The sequence below is a fragment of the Arabidopsis lyrata genome (assembly GCF_000004255.2).
Source record: "Arabidopsis lyrata subsp. lyrata unplaced genomic scaffold ARALYscaffold_6, whole genome shotgun sequence".
Lineage (NCBI taxonomy): Eukaryota > Viridiplantae > Streptophyta > Magnoliopsida > Brassicales > Brassicaceae > Arabidopsis > Arabidopsis lyrata.
This window is the reverse complement of record NW_003302550.1, coordinates 11573671-11596544: the sequence shown is the minus strand read 5'-3', so window position 1 is coordinate 11596544 and position 22874 is coordinate 11573671. Positions and strand designations below refer to the sequence as shown.

The following is a 22874-nucleotide window of genomic DNA, read 5'->3' as shown; positions in this document are numbered from 1 at the left end:
GTTTATGAATGGTAAATAAAAAGCGGTCCGAACCGCAAACGTATTTGTCTGCTCTAACCGCCATAACCATTCGAACCTTTATATATCTGAATTATATCGTTGTGATAGAACATACTCCGAGTAGTTAGAAATTTGAATTTCATACTATATTTCATGTTTTGTGTATGCCATAAACCTGTTACTAAACCGTGAAATCTCGACTACATAGATTTTTCATTTTTAACATTTGATCCATGTCACGTTAAAAAAAAAAAAAAAAACAAAATTTAAAATGTTTTAAAGTTTATGAGTAAATGAGTAAAAACTGTCACCTACTTTCAAGTTAAAAAAAACGTCTATCCCCAAACCAGATTCGAAGATAATGGGCTTTGCGTATCTGTTTAATTAATAATGGGCTTTAGAATAATATAGGTCCAACCAATTACATGACCCGACCCGTCTGTAAAACAATTCCGTCTTCTTCATCATCGGCTTAACACTGCAAAAACAAAAAACTAAAAACCCTAGGCACACTCTTCTCTCTATCCGCAAAGCTTCTTCTTCCTAAAAGCGATTTCTCTCTCTTTCTCGATATCCATAGAGAGAAACTTCGATCTCAGTTTCGAAATCATGGCGGCGGTAGTTGATATTGATGCCCTATCGGCTCAGTTAGGGGTTAATTGGTCTGAGGTTAATCTCGATTCAATCCAACTTCCTCCTGGAAACAACTTTGGGATCGAGAGGTTAGATTTTCCATTAGATCTCTCCGCTTCTTAGCTTTTGTAGAATCTTCGTTTCAAATCTGAGAAATCTTATATCTAGTAACGTATGAACAATGAAAACTTTTTTTTGTTTATGTGGTGATTGGTAGTGATGATGAAGCTGTATACCATGATGATCAGTCAGAATTCGACACTGGATTTGGTAACATTATCGTTGTTGATCACCTCCCTGTTGTTCCCAAGGAGAAGTTTGAGAAACTAGAAGGTGTTCTCAAGAAAATTTATAACCAGTTAGGTGTGATTAAGGAAAATGGACTGTGGATGCCTGTTGATCCCGATACGAAGATGACATTGGGCTACTGTTTTATTGAGTTCAATACTCCTCAGGTTGTTATCTACTCGCATCTCTGTGTTTAGTTAGTTTGCTTAAGCAATAATGTAGGAGACAGAACTAGATTGTTTGACAATGGTAGTGTATATTCTAAGAGTTTGTTTCAATGTCTGGGGCTCTTTGCAGGAAGCACAAAATGCTAAGGAAAAGTCGCATGGCTACAAGTTGGACAAGACTCACATCTTTGCTGTTAACATGTTTGATGATTTCGATAGGTTGATGAATGTGAGGGAGGAGTGGGAGCCTCCTCAGGCCAGGCCTTATGTCCCTGGGGTACGTGTACTTGTTGTCTTTTGAATAACTTCCACTGTGTCTGTGCAATCACTTCTTTATTTTGGTTATTCTCTGATTGATTCAGTGAATTCATGTGTTTGCTAGCTGAATTAGTGTTAGGATCTGTTTTACGCATTTGATGTATACTAACCAATAATTATAATTGCAATACTCTTATTGCATGTTTATTTCTTTATTGAATGCAGCCTTTTTAGGTGATTTTTCGTTACTTATATGGTGTTTGTTTTTCAGGAAAATTTGCAGAAGTGGCTTACCGATGAAAAAGCCCGGGACCAGCTAGTCATTCGTTCAGGCCCTGATACTGAAGTTTACTGGAATGATGCCAGGCAGAAGAAGCCTGAACCTGTTCATAAGCGTCCTGTTAGTTTCTTACATCTTCCTGTGTATCTCTTATTTGTTACTTGACTGTTTAGAGCAATGTTATATGTTATGTTACCATCATCTGAATTAATGATGTTCTCTTCCTATGCAGTATTGGACAGAGAGTTATGTGCAGTGGTCTCCTTTAGGTACATACCTTGTGACACTTCACAAGCAGGGGGCAGCTGTTTGGGGTGGTGCTGATACATTCACGCGTCTCATGCGTTATCAGCATTCTATGGTTTGAATTTCCTGTTAATTGCTACATAGTACTTCCGTTTTTCCTCTGTTGGCCTGAGAATTGACACCTTTTGTTGATTCTGTTTTAGGTCAAACTAGTTGATTTCTCGCCAGGTGAGAGATATCTTGTAACTTACCATAGCCAAGAACCAAGCAATCCGAGAGATGCAAGTGTGAGTTCATTTTTGACTCTGTTCTTTCCAACTTTTATTTGTATATCATTTCTATGCAAAGGATTCTGATTGCTGTCAAAATTACAGAAAGTAGAGATTAAGGTCTTTGATGTGAGAACCGGGAGGATGATGAGAGATTTCAAGGGTAGTGCTGATGAGTTTTCAATTGGAGGACCTGGTGGTGTTGCTGGTGCCTCTTGGCCTGTTTTCAGGTAATTTCTTCAATTGCATGTCAATGTCCTAAAAATAAAGAGTCAAAATCTATCCTCTGGTCTACTATTATGCACATTTGTTGATATCTTGTAAAACTTTTCTGTAGATGGGCTGGTGGAAAAGATGATAAATACTTTGCCAAGCTTAGCAAAAACACCATCTCTGTCTATGAGACTGAGACTTTCAGCCTAATAGACAAGAAATCCATGAAGGTTGATAATGTTGTGGATATTTGCTGGTCTCCCACTGATTCCATCCTTTCATTGTTTGTTCCTGAACAAGGTGGTGGAAACCAACCTGCCAAGGTATGTTTTTTTTTTATCTTATGTAAATGAAAAGCCCTGAAACCTCAATACGCTTCGGTTTCTCTGCGAGTTGTTATGTAGTTACATGTTGTTATCCCTTTCTTCAGGTTGCTCTAGTCCAAATCCCGAGCAAGGTGGAGCTGAGGCAGAAGAATCTCTTCAGTGTGAGCGACTGCAAGATGTACTGGCAGAGTAGTGGAGAGTATCTTGCTGTTAAGGTTGATCGATACACAAAAACTAAGAAGAGCACATACTCTGGATTTGAGCTTTTCCGTATCAAAGAAAGGGATATTCCCATCGAGGTTCTTGAGCTGGATAACAAGAACGACAAGATCATTGCTTTCGCTTGGGAGCCCAAGGGTCACAGGTTTGCTGTGATTCATGGTGACCAACCAAGACCAGATGTCAGTTTCTACTCGATGAAGACCGCACAAAATACTGGAAGGGTTTCAAAGCTCGCAACGTTGAAGGCCAAACAAGCCAATGCCCTCTTCTGGTCGCCCACAGGAAAGTACATCATTCTTGCTGGGTTAAAAGGTTTCAATGGCCAGCTTGAATTTTTCAACGTGGATGAGCTCGAGACAATGGCCACAGCTGAACACTTCATGGCCACGGATATCGAATGGGACCCAACTGGAAGGTACTAGTGTCTCAAAACTAAACAAGTCCATTGGTTGGTTTCTCTTTGTTCCAACTGGTGATGTTTTTTGCACTTTTTTCTTTTCAAAGGTACGTTGCAACCGCAGTGACATCAGTCCACGAGATGGAGAATGGGTTCACCATATGGTCTTTCAACGGGAATTTGGTTTACCGGATACTGAAGGATCATTTCTTCCAGGTATGTAACAAAAAACTCGGTCTCAAACTAGCATCATCCGTTACGATGTCTAATAAAATATTTGTGTATGGTTACACAGTTGGCTTGGCGTCCAAGACCGCCATCATTCTTAACTGCAGAGAAGGAAGAAGAGATAGCAAAGAACCTGAAGAAGTACAGCAAGAAGTATGAGGCAGAGGATCAGGACGTGTCGTTGCTGTTGAGTGAACAAGACAGAGAGAAGAGAAGGGCATTGAAGGAAGAATGGGAGAAATGGGTGATGCAGTGGAAGTCTCTGCATGAAGAGGAGAAACTCGAGAGGCAAGATCTTCGAGATGGTGAAGTTAGTGATGTGGAAGAAGATGAATATGAAGCCAAGGAAGTTGAGTTTGAGGATCTTATTGATGTCACTGAGGAAATCGTTCAAGAGTCGATGTAAGTTTCTCGGTCTCTTTTGTTACCATCTCTTAGTGTTCTTCGGATCTCTTAGACTTCGCATTCTCTAAACTTGGAAGAGAAGTTTTGTTTCCTTGGATATTGTTATATCATTATTAAGTTTTCGTAATTACACTTGAAGGGTTATAACATTCTTATAGAAGAAAAATCTTGCGATCAAAACTCATTCCACACACAATTATACCAAACTGAAGAAATCCAAAAAAAAGGGTTTATGAAATTTGGCTTTTGGGTAACTTTAGGTTCATATTCATGTTCTTCCATGAGTATAACTCATACACTCTTGTGTAAGAGACCAGCACGTCGTTGGAAACCAGTAGCTTCAAACGGCAGGATGTGTGTAAGTGATAATAATCCCACATCGCTAGACTAGAAACAATGACTGGGAAATACAGGAGTATAAATAGAGAAGTGGCTGGATCGAGCAAATTACTTACCTGGACGGGGTCAACTCGCGATCAATAAGACGAGTGGCCTAGGCTAGTGACCGCATTGCACATATCGTTGGGGTGCTATGCTTAAGGTCTTCCCTTGAGGAAGAGCCTACGTCATTATTTGTGGCAGAGGGGGTTTGCGTTCGCGCAGCCCCTACCATCATTAGTCTTAATCTTGATATATTCCAATAATTATCTCGTAGGTCATAATTGAAAATTTTTAGAACTTTTTGATTATTTGTTTTAGGTACAGAGTCCCACATCGGAAGTAAGTATCAAGTTGATGGATATTGTATGACTATAAAACAAAGAGGCTTTGGTTTATATAAAAGTATCTTTGCGCTTGGGACAATGACGCAGCTAATGAGGTCTTAACCGAGGCGCGTCTATTGCTGGTTGAAAACTATTTCCAAACCCCCTCCTAGGCCTAAGCTTGTCTTGGGCCTTCGAGAATTTCTGGAAGAGCTCCCTCCGGGGTAAAGCTCTACAATTCTTAGTTCAATATTTTTTCTTCCAAGGTTAGTTCAATAATTCGTTAATGTATATTTTCCCTTTCATTATTATTGAATCAAAGAACATCGGCTATGATGATATAAACTATAAATGAGTAATGTTTTGAACACAACCAAACTCAGCGCCTGTGTAGTGTATAAAGAATTAACCTCAAGTACAAGAGGAATACCAGCAAGAATTGCAAAGGGCTAAGCATATAAAAACTACTTGAGCTTGGGTTTGATGACTTCAATGCATCCCATTAAGGGGCTCATGGATCACCACGGATCCATCTTCTTGCTGGTAATTCTCCGGCAAACACACGACCGCACACGCCGTTGCGTTTAGAGTGTGGACGAAATTAGTAGCTGGAAGATTCGTTTTGCCTTACCCGTCTCCGACTTTGGTAATCCATGCAGTTTGATGCTCTTGATATCTAGGTTAGAAGTTAAAACAGCAAGCTCAAAGAATAAACTAAGGTAATTGGTTCTATTGGGCTGTGTCTTTCTTTATCTTTTTTTTTTTTTTTTTGGCTCGGGGGGCTTTGTATATAAAGTTTGTGTACACGTCCGAGTCAATGATGAAACTTTTCATTTTTTCATCATCTTATTAAAGGCTGAAAGAGACTTTTCATTTTGCTATCATTTAAGTATAAAAAAGGACATGTGATTATAGAACCTTGTCTTTTTTTTTCTTGGTTTCTGAAACATAATTTCGCAGGGTCGATCTAATATTTCTTGCTGCGATAGATCCTTGTTGTCTCACCACAATCTCCGTTCGATAGATCCAACCAAAAGCCTTATCGCCAGTATATGCATCTTATAGTGTCTGGTTCCAATCGATAACCAAGTTGAAGGGTATCATCATCTATGGTGTTGACTCATTGGTTGTTCTTCCCTGTGCAGATTTTCCATTCACAATCACTGATGATGGCTTGGAGGAGAGCTTCCCAAGTTTGTAGCGGTCCATTGTTAAATATTTTTTTGTTTCTTGTTGTCCAGATTGCACATATAACTCAAGGAGACAATGGTCCCTCTCCTTTACCAGTTGGTGCAAGGCAAGTGATTTAATTTTTTTCGAATTCATTAATAAAGATTGGGTGAACGACATGTGTCCCCCCCCCACGAAGTTTTATATAGTACCATAACAACATAGATTTCGGATCTCGTCTCCAGTCCACACAAAACGAAAGTTAAACTCCAATTTCTCCCTAAATTGAAAGTTCGAGACCTCAGTCTCCATAAATTCAAATTTCGTGGTTTATTATTGGTTTACTATGCTGAACCCGATGTCAAACCAAAACCTAGAATAATAAACCGGCCAAAACCTAGAATAATAAACCGGATAATAAACCATCCTCCTCTCTCTCTCTACCTTCTTCACCATCTTTAATCCGAGAGAACATCAATAGCCTTGTCAAAAAGTAAGTAACATAATCATCAATTCTGCAAAATTTTATGATGCCCAATTGCTTATGGTACAACCCGAAATCTTTATAATGCCCAATTGCACAAGTTGTACCCTAAGCATTTGCCCAATTCTGCAAATGCTTATGGTACAACCCGAAATCTATGTTGTTATGGTACTATATGAAACTTCGTGGGGGGGGGACACATGTCGTTCACCCATAAAGATTTATCGAAATTAAGTATCTAACCAAATGCCCAAAAAACAAGAATGTGACGACAAAAATAAAAGTGTTTATTTATTTATTATTAAATAAAACATTAAAGAAAACAAAAATGTATTAAAAGTTAACTAAAACACGTCATTAAGAATCAGGTGGCTAGGCTAATTGTGAAAATTTGCATGCCGTTGACATAATTTTCTTAACAAAAAAAAAAAAACAGAACACCAAATCTTTTTCTCCCACCGATCACCACCGGAGCTATGGAATCGCCGATTACTCAAGCCCATGTGTTTAGATCGGAGTTTCTTCGTCTGCTTCAGAGTCGACGATCACCCAAAGGTTATAATCAAAATTTTAATTAGATTAATTCTCGCACTTGTTATTAACTATTATTTCATTTAATTTCCCAATCTCTTAATCACAGATTTAATTGATTTATCATTTTTTTCCTTAAAACTCTTTTGATTAATCTCTAAAATCTTAATCTCCAGTTCCATTAATAGCCAATTCTTCAAATCCTGTCGAAAATCCTCTCTTTCAAGCTGATGTTCCTTCTACAAAAGTGAGATCACAATCCTTTTTTTTTCTCTTCAAAATTTTGTTTCATTTTTTAAGTTAACAATTCATTACCAAACACAGGCAATAGAGTCTTGTCCAAAAGAAAACATTGGTAACTTAAAAGAAATGCTTAAAGAAGAAAACCTTCATTTGCACACTGAGGTAACATTTTTTATATATATATTCAACAAATTTTCTGATATTTTTTGTATGTGTTAAATTGTTTTCTATGTAATGGTTTAAGGATTCAGAGCAAGGGAAATTACCTTTACTTATTTTAAGCTTGAAAGAGAGGACTAAAGTAAGAAGGCCCGCGATTGTGTTTATGCATGGCACAAACACAAACAAAGAATGGTTAAGACCATGGCTTGAAGTAAAACTAACATCAATAACTTTTGATTTCTCCTTTAAGCAACATTACTTTGTTGATTAATACTTTTTTTTTTACTTAGGCATATGCTTCGCGGGGATATGTAGCCATCGGTTTAGACTCTCGGTACCACGGTGAACGTGCTGATTGCAAAACTGCCTATCGAGATGTAATATCGTTGTTACGAATCATCGTTTATCTAATGATTCTTCTAGTGTTTAGAGTTCTGATATGGGTTTTTGGTGTAAATATTGATGTAGGCTCTTATATCATCTTGGAGAAATGGAAACACAATGCCTTTTATCTTTGATACTGTAAAAACATTTGTCTCTTTTTTAGCTTTTATTTTTTGGTTTCGCTTTAGAGTGTAACACATCTTATCGTTTTTTTTTTCTTTCTTAGGTATGGGATTTGATCAAACTAGCTGAATATCTTACTCAGAGGGATGATATAGACCCGAAAAGGATAGGAATCACCGGTATTTCGCTAGGAGGTCAGTCATACAACAAATTGAGTAGCATGATTTGTAGTTATAGTTATACATTCTAATTTTGTTCATTGTGAAAGAAACATACAGGGATGCATGCTTGGTTTGCTGCTGCAGCTGATACCCGCTATTCCGTGGCTGTTCCTTTAATCGGTGTTCAGGTGCAAAATCATCGTTAGTTTCTTTTGCTCTTTCTTAGCCAAATACCGATAAACAGCGTAGCAACTATGAGGCATGTTGTTGTTTGTATGAGGATGTTTCCTAATTCAAAAACTTTTCAATGTCTTGTATGTTGGGCAGGGATTTAGATGGGCAATAGACAATGATGAGTGGGAAGCAAGAGTCAACAGTATAAAACCTTTATTTGAAGGTCAGATTCTGAAAAACACAAAGTGATTCAATATAATATGTACGAGGATTATAATTCCTTTGTTTTTTTTTTTTCTTCTACGGTTTCAGAAGCAAGGATCGATCTCGGAAAGAATGTAATCGACAAAGAACTGGTCGAGAAGGTATAGAAGCTTGAAAGTGACTACGAATTCGGATTGCAACTCAATTATAATTGGTAAGTATTTATTGACATAACAGGTGTGGAACAGAATAGCTCCTGGCCTAGCTTCTAAGTTCGATTCGCCTTACTCATTACCAGTGATTGCTCCGCGGCCTCTTTACATCCTTAATGGTGAGCACAGTCAATATATGCTCATTATCTATCGACACACTTACAAGTTTTGCCGCGTTACATATGCAGGCGCAAATGATCCTCGATGTCCTCTTGGCGGACTAGAAGTTCCGTTAAAGAGAGCTGAGAAAGCGTATAAGGAAACTGCTTCTCCTGGAAACTTCAAGGTAAACTTCTGATTTAGTCTATAATTCTATTGCAACCAGAGAGAATTTTAAAAAAAAAACTTTTGATATTTCGAGAGAGCAGTTCAAAGCAGAAGATGGAGTTGGGCACGAAGTGACGAGTTTCATGATCAAAGAATCATCAGACTGGTTTGACAAATTCCTTAAAGAAGAAGATATGACTTGCGATTAAACCGATTGTAATATTGGTAAAATTGTGAACTAATAAGAAGAATCATCTCCTTGTAAACCTTACACATGTGAAACTTAATAATGTATTCACTCTCGCAAATCATTATCATTACAAATTCAAAGAAAAAAGCAAGAGGATCATCATCCTTTCTTTGGCATTGCGGCGAGGCGCGTGTACATGCGTGCCATTGAATTGAACCCTCTCACATCCCCAGATCTTAGAAGATTCCCTTTCATAGCAACAACCCCAACAACAAAAGTGTCAAAACACACAGATTTCAGTAAAAAGCAGTTGCATACTATAAAACACTGAACTAGTTTTGTACCTGAGTCGCAGTTAAGAGGACTGTCCGGCTCAGGATGAGCCATCAATGCTATGATAGCTCTACACACGGACTGAAGCGTCCAAGCGGGACTCCACGCATTCTTCAATATGTCGAGGCAAATTTCCCCTGTCTACAAATTCCAAATAATAAAAAACAGTGCCCTTTTTTTTTAAACCGGAGAGATTATTAAAAACTGCAATCATCATTTCACCTTGAAATGCACATTTGGATGAAATATTTTGGTCAAGAATCGCACTTGAGGAGGTTGCAAAGGATATGGTTCAGGAACAGCAAAAGCAAGCTGAAAAACACCGCCTTCATAAGGAGTCTCCGACGGTCCCTGCAACAATACAACAACAACGACAATGTTTCAAAAACAGAAACCACAAACTTTCCCTGCAAAATGAAGGAAGCTTTTTGGTTTTCTTATCAATAATTTCTCCGAAAAAAAACCTTGATAAGAGCGGTCCATTTGAATATGTTGGTATCATCACACACCAATTGAATATCTGGATCAGCTACTTTCTCTCGCTGAACCTCTTTGTATTCTTTAAAGAGTCTCGCTCTTGATGCCTATACATGAATCAATCAATCAATCACACACACATACTTAGTCAAAGTTTTGCAAAAAAAAAAACATAAAAATTGGCAATTTTTTACCTGCATCTCTCTAATCGTCCAAAAAGAACAAGATCGAATTTGTCAACTGCAAAACACAAAACAAAGAATCTAAAAAATCAAGAACTAAAAAAAAAAAAAAACTAGTTCGGTCGTGTTCGTTTCAAAATCGCCAGCGGCTGCGACTAATCGCAAGTTTGTTCGTTTTGTTATCGCTGCGACTGATTTTTTAAAATTCCAAAACTAATACATTTTTAATGATTATTTGTGTATTTGGTTATCAAATTTTTTTAATCTTCATTATTACCAAAAAAAACAAACTTGCAAAAGAAGACAGATATCTGCTTGGATATTTGCAGAGAGAAACCAAACATATCACATGATTAAAGAATAACGTGCACACAATGCTCAAAGCCAGCTCATATCTATAATAACGTTCATGATACTAATCTCATATCTATACTATTACTAACGTTAAAGAATAACGTTCATGATACTAATCACTATACTATTCTAAACTAAAGATGAACTAAGCCAATATTGCTCTAAAATTTTTAAACAATAAGCATTCATAGCCTAAATGGAGATCAAAGTCAACACAAGAAAACAAAAAACATACAGTTGGTGATGTAACTGAGGACAATGAGAAGAATCTGTCTACAGGCTGAAACTTTCTTGACCTCTTAGCACTGCAAAATGGGTTCATATCAAAATCAATCAATCGCTAAACCTAACCTAAGATTTTTTAAAAAAATTTATCATGAAAGCAATAACAAAGCTTCTCAAACCAGTACACAACAAGGTGAAGCTAACAAAACAAGAAAGAAAACAAATCAAGAATACAAATAGAGTTCACTCATAAAAAGACTAACAATGCCAATAAGAAGAATAACACAGAAGAAAAAGAAAGAAACACATAACAAAGAGCCAAAGTGACTAGCTTAAATCAAAGATTCAGAAAACTAAAAGAAGAATGCAAAAGCAGAAGAGCTAACCTACACCTAATGACCTATTACAAACGTATTTACACAAGGAGAGACAATGGAGGAAGGGCAAAAAACGTCTATCATAATCAGAGCATCACTAAAAGCGACATGGAAAACATCTGGCTGAATCTTCACAGAGAGAGTTCATAGTGTCATCATCATGAAAGCAACGAGAATTTTTACAAAACAAAATTAACTTCCAGGATCCATATCGCTCACATAAGTTCAAAGAACAACGATTGATGCAGAACATGAAGAACCAAGTTCAAAATGTAAGAAATTAAAACCTTGGAAAGAAGAAGGGCTTGTTAAGATATGAGGAGGAACTTTGTTGATGTGTTCCGAGGTTAAACTCTGAATCTCATTCTTCTGCAATTTAACAAAGAATCAGCCATAAGCCAAAACTCAAAAAACCCACAATAGAGATTAAAGAGAAAAACCCAGAAAGCAAAACCTTAGAAATCAATTTTGATGTTGCACAAGGGAAAATTAGAGAAATTACTTCGACTTTGGCTCGAGGAGTAGAGGTTTCCGATGGTAGATCTTCGGCTTGGGGTGATGATTCCGGCAAAGAAAGAGGAAGTTCCGGTGGAGTTCGAATCGGAGAAAGTTTCTTTTGCCTCCGACGACGAATCACTTTGGTTTTGGTTTGAGAGATCTCGATCTGTGATGGGAGTAAACAAAACTAGGGTTACGAATTTAGTAGTTATTCACTAGACATAAGGACATTTTTGTCATTTTACGCTTTTAGTCACAACTTTTCCACTCGCATCGCTAATTTACCCTGTTGATTAATACTTTTTGTTTACTTAGGCATATGCTTCCCGGGGTCATAGGCCTGGACATTCGGTTAATCATTCGGTTTCGGTTCGGTTGCGTTCGGTTTCGGTTAGTTTGTATATGGTAATATAATAACCATTCAGATATTTTACGAATTTCGGTTCGGTTCGGTTCGGTTTGGATATTTAAATAGATAACCGTAACTAACTAAACTTTTATCACGTTCGGTTTGGTTCGGGTTTTTACTTAAAATAACCGAAATTTACCGAAACTACCCAAAACTATCCGAAAAAAATACAAAAAGAAAATACAAAAAAGAAAATTATTAGAAAGAAAATTAAAATTTGATTCAATTTTTTAAAAGAGTATTTAACTTTGACAAATATAACAAACAATATTTGGATATTTTGATTATTTAAAGTATTTGATTGTTTTGATTCTAAAAATAATTAATATTTTGAGTTTATAATTATAATTTTGGATATTATTTTTGGGTATCTTATATGTTTTTGGATATTTCGGTTAACCGTTTGGTTATCGGTTCGGTTTCGGTTAGTTTGGATATGGGATTTTACTAACCATTCGGTTATTTTAAAAACTTCGGATATGGTTCGGTTCAGTTCGGTCGGTTATTTGGTTAGCGGTTTTTTTGCCCAAGCATTATGTAGTCATAAAATCTCCCCTTTTTATATAATCATTTCCTCTTCGTAAAGATGTTAATATGGGTAAACCCACCCCATTTAGATCCACCTCATTCAAAACCTATCCCATTTACTGTAAATCCATATAAGCCCATTTAAGTTTATAGCCCATTTATTTTAATCCATTTAAATTTCATTGACCCATTTAAACCCATTTAGACCCATATAACATTGTTTTGTTTAAACCAATATTATAATCAATAATTATTTAATTAATTATTTAAAATTTATAAATTATTTTATTTAAATCAATTGATAAATAATGATATAACTGTACTTATTATATTGTTGAAAAATAATATAGTTTTGAAAAAACGCAATTTTGCGGTTTTGGCGGGAAAAATACAGATATGTGAGGACACAAATTTGGTGACAAAACAAAATTTCACGATTTTGGCAAAAAAACAATGTTTTGTGGAAAATAGTTTTTGGAGATTAAACGCAATTTTACGTTTTTGGCGGGAAATCGTGGGATTATGGTTTTGGCAGAAACCATTATTTTATGGTATGCGATGCTTTGGTGATAAAGCGCCATTTTGAGATTTTTGAGGAAAAACACGGTTTTACGATTTTGGCGGAAAACACGATTTTACGACTTAGGCGGAAAAACAAGGGTTTGCGATTTTGACAGAAAAACACAATTTTACGATTTTGGCGGGAAAACACGGGTTTACGGTTTTGGCGGGAAAACACGGTTTTACGATTTTGGCGGGAAAACACGGTTTTGCAATTTTGGCGGGAAAACACGATTTTGCGTTTTGGCGGAAAAACACGGGTTTACGGTTTTGGCGGGAAAACATGGGTTTACGGTTTTGGCGGAAAAACGCTATTTTGTGGTGATAAAACGTAATTTTTCAATTTTGGCGGGAAAACATAGTTTTAAGATTTAGGCGGAAAACGCGGTTTTACATATTTAAAAAATATATATATTTAAATCAAAAATTGAATTTAAGTAGAATAATTTAGTTTTAATGTATTTAATAGATTGCTCTTTTATTTTAGTTATTAAGGGATTAATATTTTTTAATAAATATAACTAATATAAATAGACGTAAATGGGTAACCATTTATTTGTGTGACACCCCATTTAATAAATGGGTTTAATTGGGGTAACCCGTTTAACCCCATTTAATATTTTCCCTTAAATGGGTTTATTTTACTTATACATACCCATTTATTAAATGGGGGTTCCATGCCCAAGTTAACATCACTACCTCTTCGCTATAATTTCCTTCCTACTTCCTTCATATATTAGTTTGTTTATACTTCTGATCCTAAATACCTCATTCGTGGTTGTATCCACTATGTGTCTGTAAATTTGGTATCAGAGCCATGGCAGTCTAAGCTTTATCTGTTACCTTCCTGAGTCGTAGTACATCCTAAGGTTGTTTTTCTCCACATCAGAAATTCGGCTAAGCTAGATAAAGAGAGTATAGAGAAAGAAATTTGTGAGGTCGTAATACTCGAAGTACCTTGAGGCTTCAATGGTTGATTAAGATTTTTGCCTCAATTTGCGTAGCTAAGTACCTCTTGATTATTTTCTTTATATTCTTAGCAATTGTTGAAATAAGAAAAACAACTCAAGGTTGGTTATTACCTCAAGGGTAAGGTAAGATATAAAGCATTTTGTTATGGTTTCTGGCCTCTACATACACTATGGAAAGTTCATCTTCTTTAATAAAATCCTCTTCTTTCAGAAAATCAAACGCCAGTAAAATAGACTATCTATATGAAGTAGAATATGTAAGTGATGAAAGTAAAGTTCCTATTACCCAACTTCCTTTATTAAATCCCTATAAGGCTTTCACAAAACCCAACTCTACTCTCCCAAAAATCATAAAAAATGTTTTCGGTCCACACAAGCATGCGGCGAGAGAACTTGTTCTAGCCTCCCAGCTTGAACAACATCTTGTCCCGGCAACTGAGGCAAAACAGATGATTCCTCTCCGACTCAACGAGGGTATGATTCACCAGTGGAGAGCTCATGGTTACACCCACCTTCACTATGGAGCGATACGCCTAGCTTTAACCCTCCATGAAAGAAAAAGTCTACATGTTGTAGCAAGAGTCGCTCTTCTCGACACCAGATACAGAGAATATCAGCACGCTTGCATCGCAATAATCCAGACCACTATGAACGCTGGTACTATCTTTGTCACACTATTCCCAAATTTCAATGTGGCGCTTGAAGATCCCCAGATCTACCAGAATATGCAGATCTAGCTCCAAATCACAGGTGCTCAACAAGTCGGAAATACTTATGCGGCAACACTCCACCATCAAATGGCGTACCGAGTCCAAAACCATGCTATGGATCTTAGCCTTCCTAGAGATACAGAGGATGCTTTGCTCATTCAGCTGGAATCACACCACAGCCCTTCATGCATCCATATTCCAAGACAAATCCCTAGAGAAGAACTGGGCAAATTACTTCCTAAATCATGGGTGACCAACTATGAGAAACTCCATGATAGAAGTATTCCAATACAATCGGTGGATTCCTCTATTCACAGAAGAAATGACGGAGCAGTAGAGATTGCCTTTAAGCAACAAGAAGAAAAGCCAAGACTGACAGCTTTCTGCACAGAAATCAATACGATCTCTCCAACAGAAGATAATCGTGATGAGAAATTATACAAGCAACTACCTAGCGTTCCAATCGAGTCGTTTGATTCACTCGGATATCATGTCTACTCATTTGCTGATGATACAGGTCACAAATTCTTTGATGTTTGTGATTGTGAATAATGCTTAATGAACAGTTCTGATGAAGAATACACACCAAGACGAAGAAAGAAGAAATCTTCTCAACAAATTCTCAAAGAGCGTTGAGTCGGGAGACCCGCAAGTCAGCCTACTTGGAGAACCGAGCGGAAGAAATTTTGAATACTATGTATTATACCCAAGTAATTTGACCCATGCCACTTTAGATATACAAGAAGTTCGATTGAGCTACATGTTTGGTCCTCCATCAGATCAAGCACCATCATTTCCATCACAAGATTTTGAAGAAAACAACATCAAGCATTCGTGGAAGATCAGAAACCCGAACATAAAGAATTCAGACGGTTCGATAAAGCAAATCAGCGCAGCATAAGCAACGCTAAATTGGTAATTAGAAAATGCAGCAACTCAAAATCACCTACTAAGCAAAATTGACAAAAAGGTAACCTTCATAGATCTCTCCATCAAAGATATAATTAGGAGAATTTCTTCTTTACACCAAGAACTCCTTCACCTAGCCACTACTGTTTCCATAAACTCACTCCTCATGTACCAAAAGGAGTCATAACTAAAATTCCTCAGAGCCCAACTAAACTTTTTACAAAATCAGCCAAAACCCCAGCCAATGCCATATGACCTTTTTACACCTTATCCTGTTTATACTCCACCTCATACGGCCCAATCACAACCTTTATCTTTTTCCCAAGACCCAAGTGTTTTTGGCTCATCCTCTTTCCTACCAACACGAGTTGCTACAGAAAGGCAAGCCATAAAGAGGAAATAATCAACAGAAAAAGAAAAGGAATATGTTCCAAGCACTTGAAAGTCTCAAAACCCGCTTAAAAGAAGTGAAGATCAATTTATGGTTGAATATGCCAATCCGATTACTACTTTCCTCGAGAAGGTTGCTAAACAAGAGACGAGTTCAGAGCGCAAGGTCAAACCAAGAAGATCTGAAAAGATAAAAGAAAAAGCAGAGTATGAAGTATTAATCCCACATTTCATGATGGCAGAACCAACTGTAGAAGAACAAGATATGGACAGCGATGATGGAAATATATACGAAGAAAGGAGAGAACATAAGACGCCTTAACCAGAGTGGAATTCAAGGTTTGATGCTGAACCACATCATGGTTTCTCTTTTGACGAAATTCCTCCATCAAAATGGCGAGACAAGATCTATGAGATGCATGTTTGGCATACGGAACATTTACTCCCTAGGAGTCACTCTCCTTACGGTCATTGACAAATTAGTCTCCAAATTCCAAGGACGACTCAGACAATGGTGGACAAGCCTTGGTGAATACCGACAGTTGCAAATACGCCAAACTCCTTTAATTGATGCATTGATTGGACACATCCACAATGAATTTCTTGGAGCATGGAATCATTACACGGACCAGACAAGAGAAGAATACCTCAGCATGAAGTGTTGTTCTTTCAAACAAAGAGATCTAGAAAAGCACTATGAGAGGATCTCTAAAAGGTTCTACGCCCTAAACGGGATAAATGACGTCAACCTCAAGCAATGATACTTAAACTCACTTCCAAAACCACTTGGAAACAAGACTTCTAGGCTGCTATCCTTCAAGAATGCAAATCTTGCGCAAGCCTCTTTAGGAGAAATATTCCAGACATCTCTTGCAGATCTAGAGAAGTTATGCAATCACCAAAAGTTTTTAAAGCAAATGCAAGAAGAAGGAAAACTCCTTGGAAGAGCATGTGATCGTCCAGATCTCTCCATCAAATGCAAACAAAAGAAGTGTGGATGCTCAACAAATTACGGAAAAGATAGAAGATTCAAGAAGAAATGGTAGAAAAAATATTCTCAACTGTCAAGAAGAAAGAAGTGGAAGTTCTTCAGGAAAAAGTCACAAAGAGGTTTCAAGAAATCAGATAGATGTTACATCTGCAAGAAGAAAGGTCATTATGCAAAACAATACCCAAACAAGAAGAAAAGAGACAATCTACTCGGATACTTGGCCCAAATCGAAGATATCGATGACTCCGACATTGAATCCATTTTCTCTCTTGACGATGAACCATCAGACAACACAATTCTAGCAATGGGTATAGAATAAGTAGAAGACTCTTCGGATGAATCAAGCACTGAAGAAGAAGAAGAAGACGCAGATGACCAATTCATGCTATTTGACCTCTACACATTTGATGCCTTAAAGGTGGAAGAACCAAAAAATGAAGACTTGGCGTACATATCCCAACCATCACCCAACGCCAAAATCTACATCTTCCCGACCAAATGTGACAAACCAATCCCTGTCATAGCTTATCTGGACACGGGAGCAGCATCGTCTATTATCAAGCCAGACATACTTCCAGCCTCTCACTGGAATCCTTGTTCGGTGGCTTTCAAGGCGGCTAATGGTCAGATTTTCCACATCTCCTTAATCAGCAAGTCTATCTATATCCAACTCTTTCCGAGATACATGATCAAATCTAAGGTATACGGGTCTGAACTTCCTGGAAAAGACTTCATACTTGGGTTTGATGTCTTTCATGGCCTCAAAAGAGTATCTTGGCATCCTAAAGGACTTAAACGCAAGAATCATCTACTTCCTTGGACTACTGTCTCTCATATTTACCCTATGGAGATTCTAAATCCCGTCAAAGATGAATCATCAAAATTTCTTGTGCTGCCTCACATTCGGAGTTCCTCACAAAGTGTTCATCACCGTTATGGAAGAACCCGGACTTCTTTATATCACTACTTTTCATGAAATATGAAGATGTCAATCCAACCAATGAAAGCCATCCAAGAATGAATCCAGACCATTACAATCTGGCCCTTGAAGAAGTTGACCAACTTCAAAGAGAAGACCTCATTGAGAAGACCACCTCACCATGGGCATGTGAAGCTTTCTATGTCAACAAAAGAGCTGAACAAGTACGAGGAAAACTAAGGCTAGCCATCAACTACCAACCGCTAAACCATTTCCTTGCAGACGATAAGTTTCCTCTCCCAAAGCGAGAAGTCCTATTCCAAAGACTTCCTCAAGCACAAGTCTTCTCCAAATTTGACCTGAAAGTAGGTTTTTGGTAACTTGGAATCAAACCAGAGGATAGACCAAAGACGGGCTTCTGCATACCAGATAGACATTACCACTGGAAGGTCATGCCGTTCGGATTAAAGATTGCACCTTCATTATTTCAAAAAGCCATGATCAAGATATTTGAGCCAATCCTCCCAAACGCACTGGTCTACATCGACGATATTCTACTATTCTCTCCAGACATTGATTCCCATACAGCACTACTGGCGAAATTTCACAACATTGTGCAACAATATGGAGTCATGCTCTCTGAAAAGAAAATGACAATTGGAGAAACTGAGATTGACTTTCTGGGTATGCACATCTCTAAAGGAGAATATCATCTTCAACCTCATATTGCAAACACAACTCGATGAGTTCCCTGACGAAAACCTCTCTTTCAAGTAAGTCCAACAATTCCTTGGCATTGTCAATTACATGTCGGAATTCATCCATGGTCTGGCGAAGCACATATCGATACTTTCTACTCAACTCAAGAAAAATGCCCCTACTTGGGATAAAAATGTACAGAAGCAGTAAGAGAGCTAAAACGAATCTCGAAGACCTTGCCAGCATTAAAGATTCCATCAAAAGGCAGACGAATCCTACAAACGGATGCAAGTGATTTTTACTGGGGAGCAGTCCTTTTGGAAGAAGATGAGAAAGGGAAAAGACATATCTGTGGTTACAAAAGCAGAGTTTTCAAGGACAGTGAAAAGCACTACCATTCAACCTACAAGGAGATACTTGCAATAAAAAGAGGGATAGAAAAGTTCGAGTTTCACTTGGTGGGCCAGCATTTCCTCATCGAAATGGACATGTCATCATTTCCTAAAATGATCCAATTCAAGCAGAAGGTCCTACCGCAAGCACAACTACTCAGGTGGGCAAGCTGGTTTTCACAATGGAAGTTCGATGTGAAACATATCAAAGGAAAAGACAACTTTCTCCCTGATTTCCTATCAAGAACTCAACGACAAATCTCAGCCATCGTCCCAATGATTCTCACCTTGAGTCCAGAAAATCCAACGGAAAACACCTTAAGGGGTATGATCGCAAGTATGCCACAAGTATGCCACAAGGATTACAAGAGAAGATGCTGGATAATATTTTGATATACAGAGGAATCGAGACACTTCATGGATTCTTAAAGCTCTATATCCATAGATATGGTCTTGACCAAGGACCACTCCTTGGCCTACCTTATCATCTGGTATATTCATTTCTCAGCACCATAAACTTGAACCCGGTTCACTATGGAAGATTCCCAATAGAAGCATATCTTGTACTTTGGTACCTAGCGGACTTGTACACTATTAGAGTCCTTGTTCACAAGAAGGAGCTGCTACCACGGTGAACGTGCTGATTGCACAACTGCCTATCGAGATGTAATATCGTTGTTATGAATCCAGTGTCGAATTCTGACTAATCATCATGGTATACAACTTCATCATCACTACCAATCACCACATAAACAAAAAAAAACAGTGTATAACCAAATCTCTAACTCCCCGACTGCCCCTACCAGTGTGCACCCATGCCTCTCTCAGGCTTATGGGCCCCACTCCTGTCTGACGGCCGCTCCACTACGTTCGGGATGATTTAAAGATCTGTTTACCAACCCTACAAATCACCACATGATATTTTCCTGTGTTTTGTCCTCACTGACACAGTTCCGACAATCACTTCCCAGAAGGTTACCCATCTTGAAACTATTCCAGCCCAAGCACGCTTAACTGTGGAGTTCTCTCAGGACGGTTGACCGAATAGATAAGTACATTTTGGTGACATAGGTGGCCAAATCAATTCTTTTAAACCTCTCCGCATGCACCACCATGACTCCACACTCGACTGGGTTCTGCTCTGATACCAGTTATAACGCCCCGACCACCCCTACCAGTGAGCACCCACGCTTCTCTCAGGCCTGTGAGCCCCACTCATGTCCAACGGCTGCTCCGCTACGTCCAGGAGGCTTTAAAGACTTGTTTACCGACCCTACAAATCACCACATGATCTTTACCTGTGTTTTGTCTTCACTCATATAGTTCCGATAATCACTTCCCGGAAGGTCACCCATCCTGAAACTACTCCAGCCCAAGCACGCTTAACTGTGGAGTTCTCTCAGGACGGTTGACCGAAAAGATAAGTGCACTTTGGTGACATAGGTGGCCAAATCAATTCTTTTGAACCTCTCCACATGCACCACCATATTCCTGAAACCGGGGTATTACAAAATCAGTTTCAGTGTTAAGCGCCGATGATGAAGAAGACAGAATATTTTTTACGGACGGAATATTTGTTCATTGTGAAAGAAACATACAGGGATGCATGCTTGGTTTGCTGCTGCAGCTAATACCCGCTATTCTGTGGCTGTCCCTTTAATCGGTGTTCAGGTGCAAAATCATCATTAGTTTCTTTTGCTTTCCCTTAACCAAATACCGATAAACAACATAAGCAACTACAAGGATATTCTTGTTTGTATGAGGGTGGTTTCCTAATTCGAAAACTTTTCAATGTTTTTGAATGTTGGGCGGGGATTTAGATGGGCAATAGACAATGATGAGTGGGAAGCAAGAGTCAACAGCATAAAACCTTATTTGAAGGTCAGATTTTGAAAAACACAAAGTGAGTCAATATAATATGTACGAGGATTATAATTCCTTTGCTTTTGTTTTTCTTCTACGGTTTCAGAAGCAAGGATCAATCTCGGAAAGAATGTAATCGACAAAGAACTAGTCGAGAAGGTAAAGAAGCTTGAAAGTGACTACGAATTTGGATTGCAACTCAATTATAATTGGTAAGTATATATTGACATAACAGGTGTGGAACAGAATAGCTCCTGGCCTAGCTTCTAAGTTTGATTCGCCTTACTCATTACCAGTGATTGCTCCGCGGCCTCTTTACATCCTTAACGGTGAGCACAATCGATATATATATGTATGCTCATTATCTATCGACACACTTACAAGTTTTGCCGCGTTACATATGCAGGAGCAAAAGATCCTCGATGTCCTCTTGGCGGACTAGAAGTTCCGTTAAAGAGAGCTGAGAAGGCGTATAAGGAAACTGCTTCTCCTGAAAACTTCAAGGTAAACTTCTGATCTAGTCTATAATTCTATTGCAACCAGAGAGAATTTTAAAAAAAAAACTTTTGATATTTCGAGAGAGCAGTTCAAAGCAGAAGATGGAGTTGGGCACGAAGTGACGAGTTTCATGATCAAAGAATCATCAGACTGGTTTGACAAATTCCTTAAAGAAGAAGATATGACTTGCGATTAAACCGATTGTAATATTGGTAAAATTGTGAACTAATAAGAAGAATCATCTCCTTGTAAACCTTACACATGTGAAACTTAATAATGTATTCACTCTCGCAAATCATTATCATTACAAATTCAAAGAAAAAAGCAAGAGGATCATCATCCTTTCTTTGGCATTGCGGCGAGGCGCGTGTACATGCGTGCCATTGAATTGAACCCTCTCACATCCCCAGATCTTAGAAGATTCCCTATCATAGCAACAACCCCAACAACAAAAGTGTCAAAACACACAGATTTCAGTAAAAAGCAGTTGCATACTATAAAACACTGAACTAGTTTTGTACCTGAGTCGCAGTTAAGAGGACTGTCCGGCTCAGGATGAGCCATCAATGCTATGATAGCTCTACACACGGACTGAAGCGTCCAAGCGGGACTCCACGCATTCTTCAATATGTCGAGGCAAATTTCCCCTGTCTACAAATTCCAAATAATAAAAAACAGTGCCCTTTTTTTTAAAACCGGAGAGATTATTAAAAACTGCAATCATCATTTCACCTTGAAATGCACATTTGGATGAAATATTTTGGTCAAGAATCGCACTTGAGGAGGTTGCAAAGGATATGGTTCAGGAACAGCAAAAGCAAGCTGAAAAACACCGCCTTCATAAGGAGTCTCCGACGGTCCCTGCAGCAATACAACAACAAACAACGACACTGTTTCAAAATCAGAAACCACAAACTTTCCCTGTAAAATGAAGGAAGCTTTTCAGTTTTCTTATCCGAAAAAACCTTGATAAGAGCGGTCCATTTGAATATGTTGGTATCGTCACACACCAATTGAATATCTGGATCAGCTACTTTCTCTCGATGAACCTCTTTGTATTCTTAAAACTGTCTCGCTCTTGATGCCTATACATGAATCAATCAATCAATCACACACACACATACTTAGTCAAAGTTTTGCAAAAAAAAAAAAAAAAAAAAACATTAAAATTTTCAATTTTGTACCTGCATCTCTCTAATTGTCCGAAAAGAACAAGATCGAATTTGTCAACTGCAAAACAAAGAATCTAAAAAATCAAGACGAACTAAAAAAAAAAAAAAAACTAGTTCGTCAAGAAATTAGTTTTTTTTCTTGTAATTCACAGATGCAATTATTAGATTCCGGTAATTCATTAGGTAAAAGTGTTTTATATCCAAGAACAATGATAATTAAGGTTAATTAATGACTCTGATTTGAGATCTTGAAAGAAAGAGATAGGAGGGAAGCAAAACCATAATTTGACATAAAAGGAAGAATTAACGAAGCTTTACCTACAAGTATGAGAGAGAGAGAACGACGACGAAGAAGAAGAAGAAGAAAATGGCGAAGGAACTTTTATTTTATGTGTAGTTTTTTTTTTCCCGAACCATAAAATGTTTTATTAAAAACTTTATAAACAAACCGGATGATAGAACCGGTGCGCAGGTA

General features: G+C 37.9%; 3 protein-coding genes and 1 pseudogene across 10 annotated transcripts; 3 read left to right on the top strand and 1 right to left on the bottom strand.

Annotated features, from left to right (window-relative positions):
* Positions 1 to 478: 478 nt before the first annotated feature.
* On the top strand, positions 479 to 4081 carry LOC9310350 (eukaryotic translation initiation factor 3 subunit B). Its single transcript, XM_021022183.1, has 11 exons — positions 479 to 722; positions 851 to 1088; positions 1219 to 1365; positions 1618 to 1746; positions 1859 to 1987; positions 2076 to 2159; positions 2247 to 2371; positions 2479 to 2677; positions 2785 to 3317; positions 3407 to 3515; positions 3595 to 4081. The coding sequence occupies exons 1-11, from the start codon at positions 610 to 612 to the stop codon at positions 3931 to 3933; spliced, it is 2145 nt and encodes a 714-aa protein (XP_020877842.1). The 5' UTR covers positions 479 to 609; the 3' UTR covers positions 3934 to 4081.
* Positions 4082 to 5561: 1480 nt separating this feature from the next.
* On the top strand, positions 5562 to 9059 carry LOC9308251. 2 transcript variants are annotated; one of them, XM_021022202.1, is made up of 15 exons: positions 5562 to 5684; positions 5782 to 5933; positions 6727 to 6845; positions 6998 to 7068; positions 7146 to 7226; positions 7309 to 7437; positions 7517 to 7603; positions 7695 to 7748; positions 7837 to 7927; positions 8012 to 8082; positions 8222 to 8291; positions 8381 to 8433; positions 8510 to 8603; positions 8673 to 8770; positions 8853 to 9059. In XM_021022202.1, the coding sequence occupies exons 2-15, from the start codon at positions 5803 to 5805 to the stop codon at positions 8958 to 8960; spliced, it is 1257 nt and encodes a 418-aa protein (XP_020877861.1). In that variant the 5' UTR covers positions 5562 to 5684; positions 5782 to 5802; the 3' UTR covers positions 8961 to 9059. The 2 variants fall into 2 exon arrangements, with proteins under 2 accessions (XP_020877861.1, XP_020877860.1); XM_021022201.1 differs by having other exon boundaries at positions 5562 to 5933.
* Positions 8972 to 22736, bottom strand: LOC9310349 (protein PEROXIN-4). Of its 7 annotated transcripts, none has more exons than XM_021022218.1 (8): positions 11344 to 11577; positions 11177 to 11258; positions 10523 to 10592; positions 9946 to 9991; positions 9739 to 9858; positions 9497 to 9625; positions 9286 to 9415; positions 8972 to 9189 (listed from the first exon to the last, which is right to left on the bottom strand). In XM_021022218.1, exons 4-8 carry the CDS (start codon positions 9949 to 9951, stop codon positions 9101 to 9103), a joined length of 474 nt encoding a protein of 157 aa, XP_020877877.1. In that variant the 5' UTR covers positions 9952 to 9991; positions 10523 to 10592; positions 11177 to 11258; positions 11344 to 11577; the 3' UTR covers positions 8972 to 9100. The 7 variants fall into 7 exon arrangements, with proteins under 7 accessions (XP_020877877.1, XP_020877875.1, XP_020877876.1 ...); XM_021022216.1 differs by having other exon boundaries at positions 11392 to 11577; XM_021022217.1 differs by lacking the exon at positions 10523 to 10592.
* LOC9310348 lies at positions 13426 to 16187 on the top strand (annotated as a pseudogene).
* Positions 22737 to 22874: the final 138 nt, after the last annotated feature.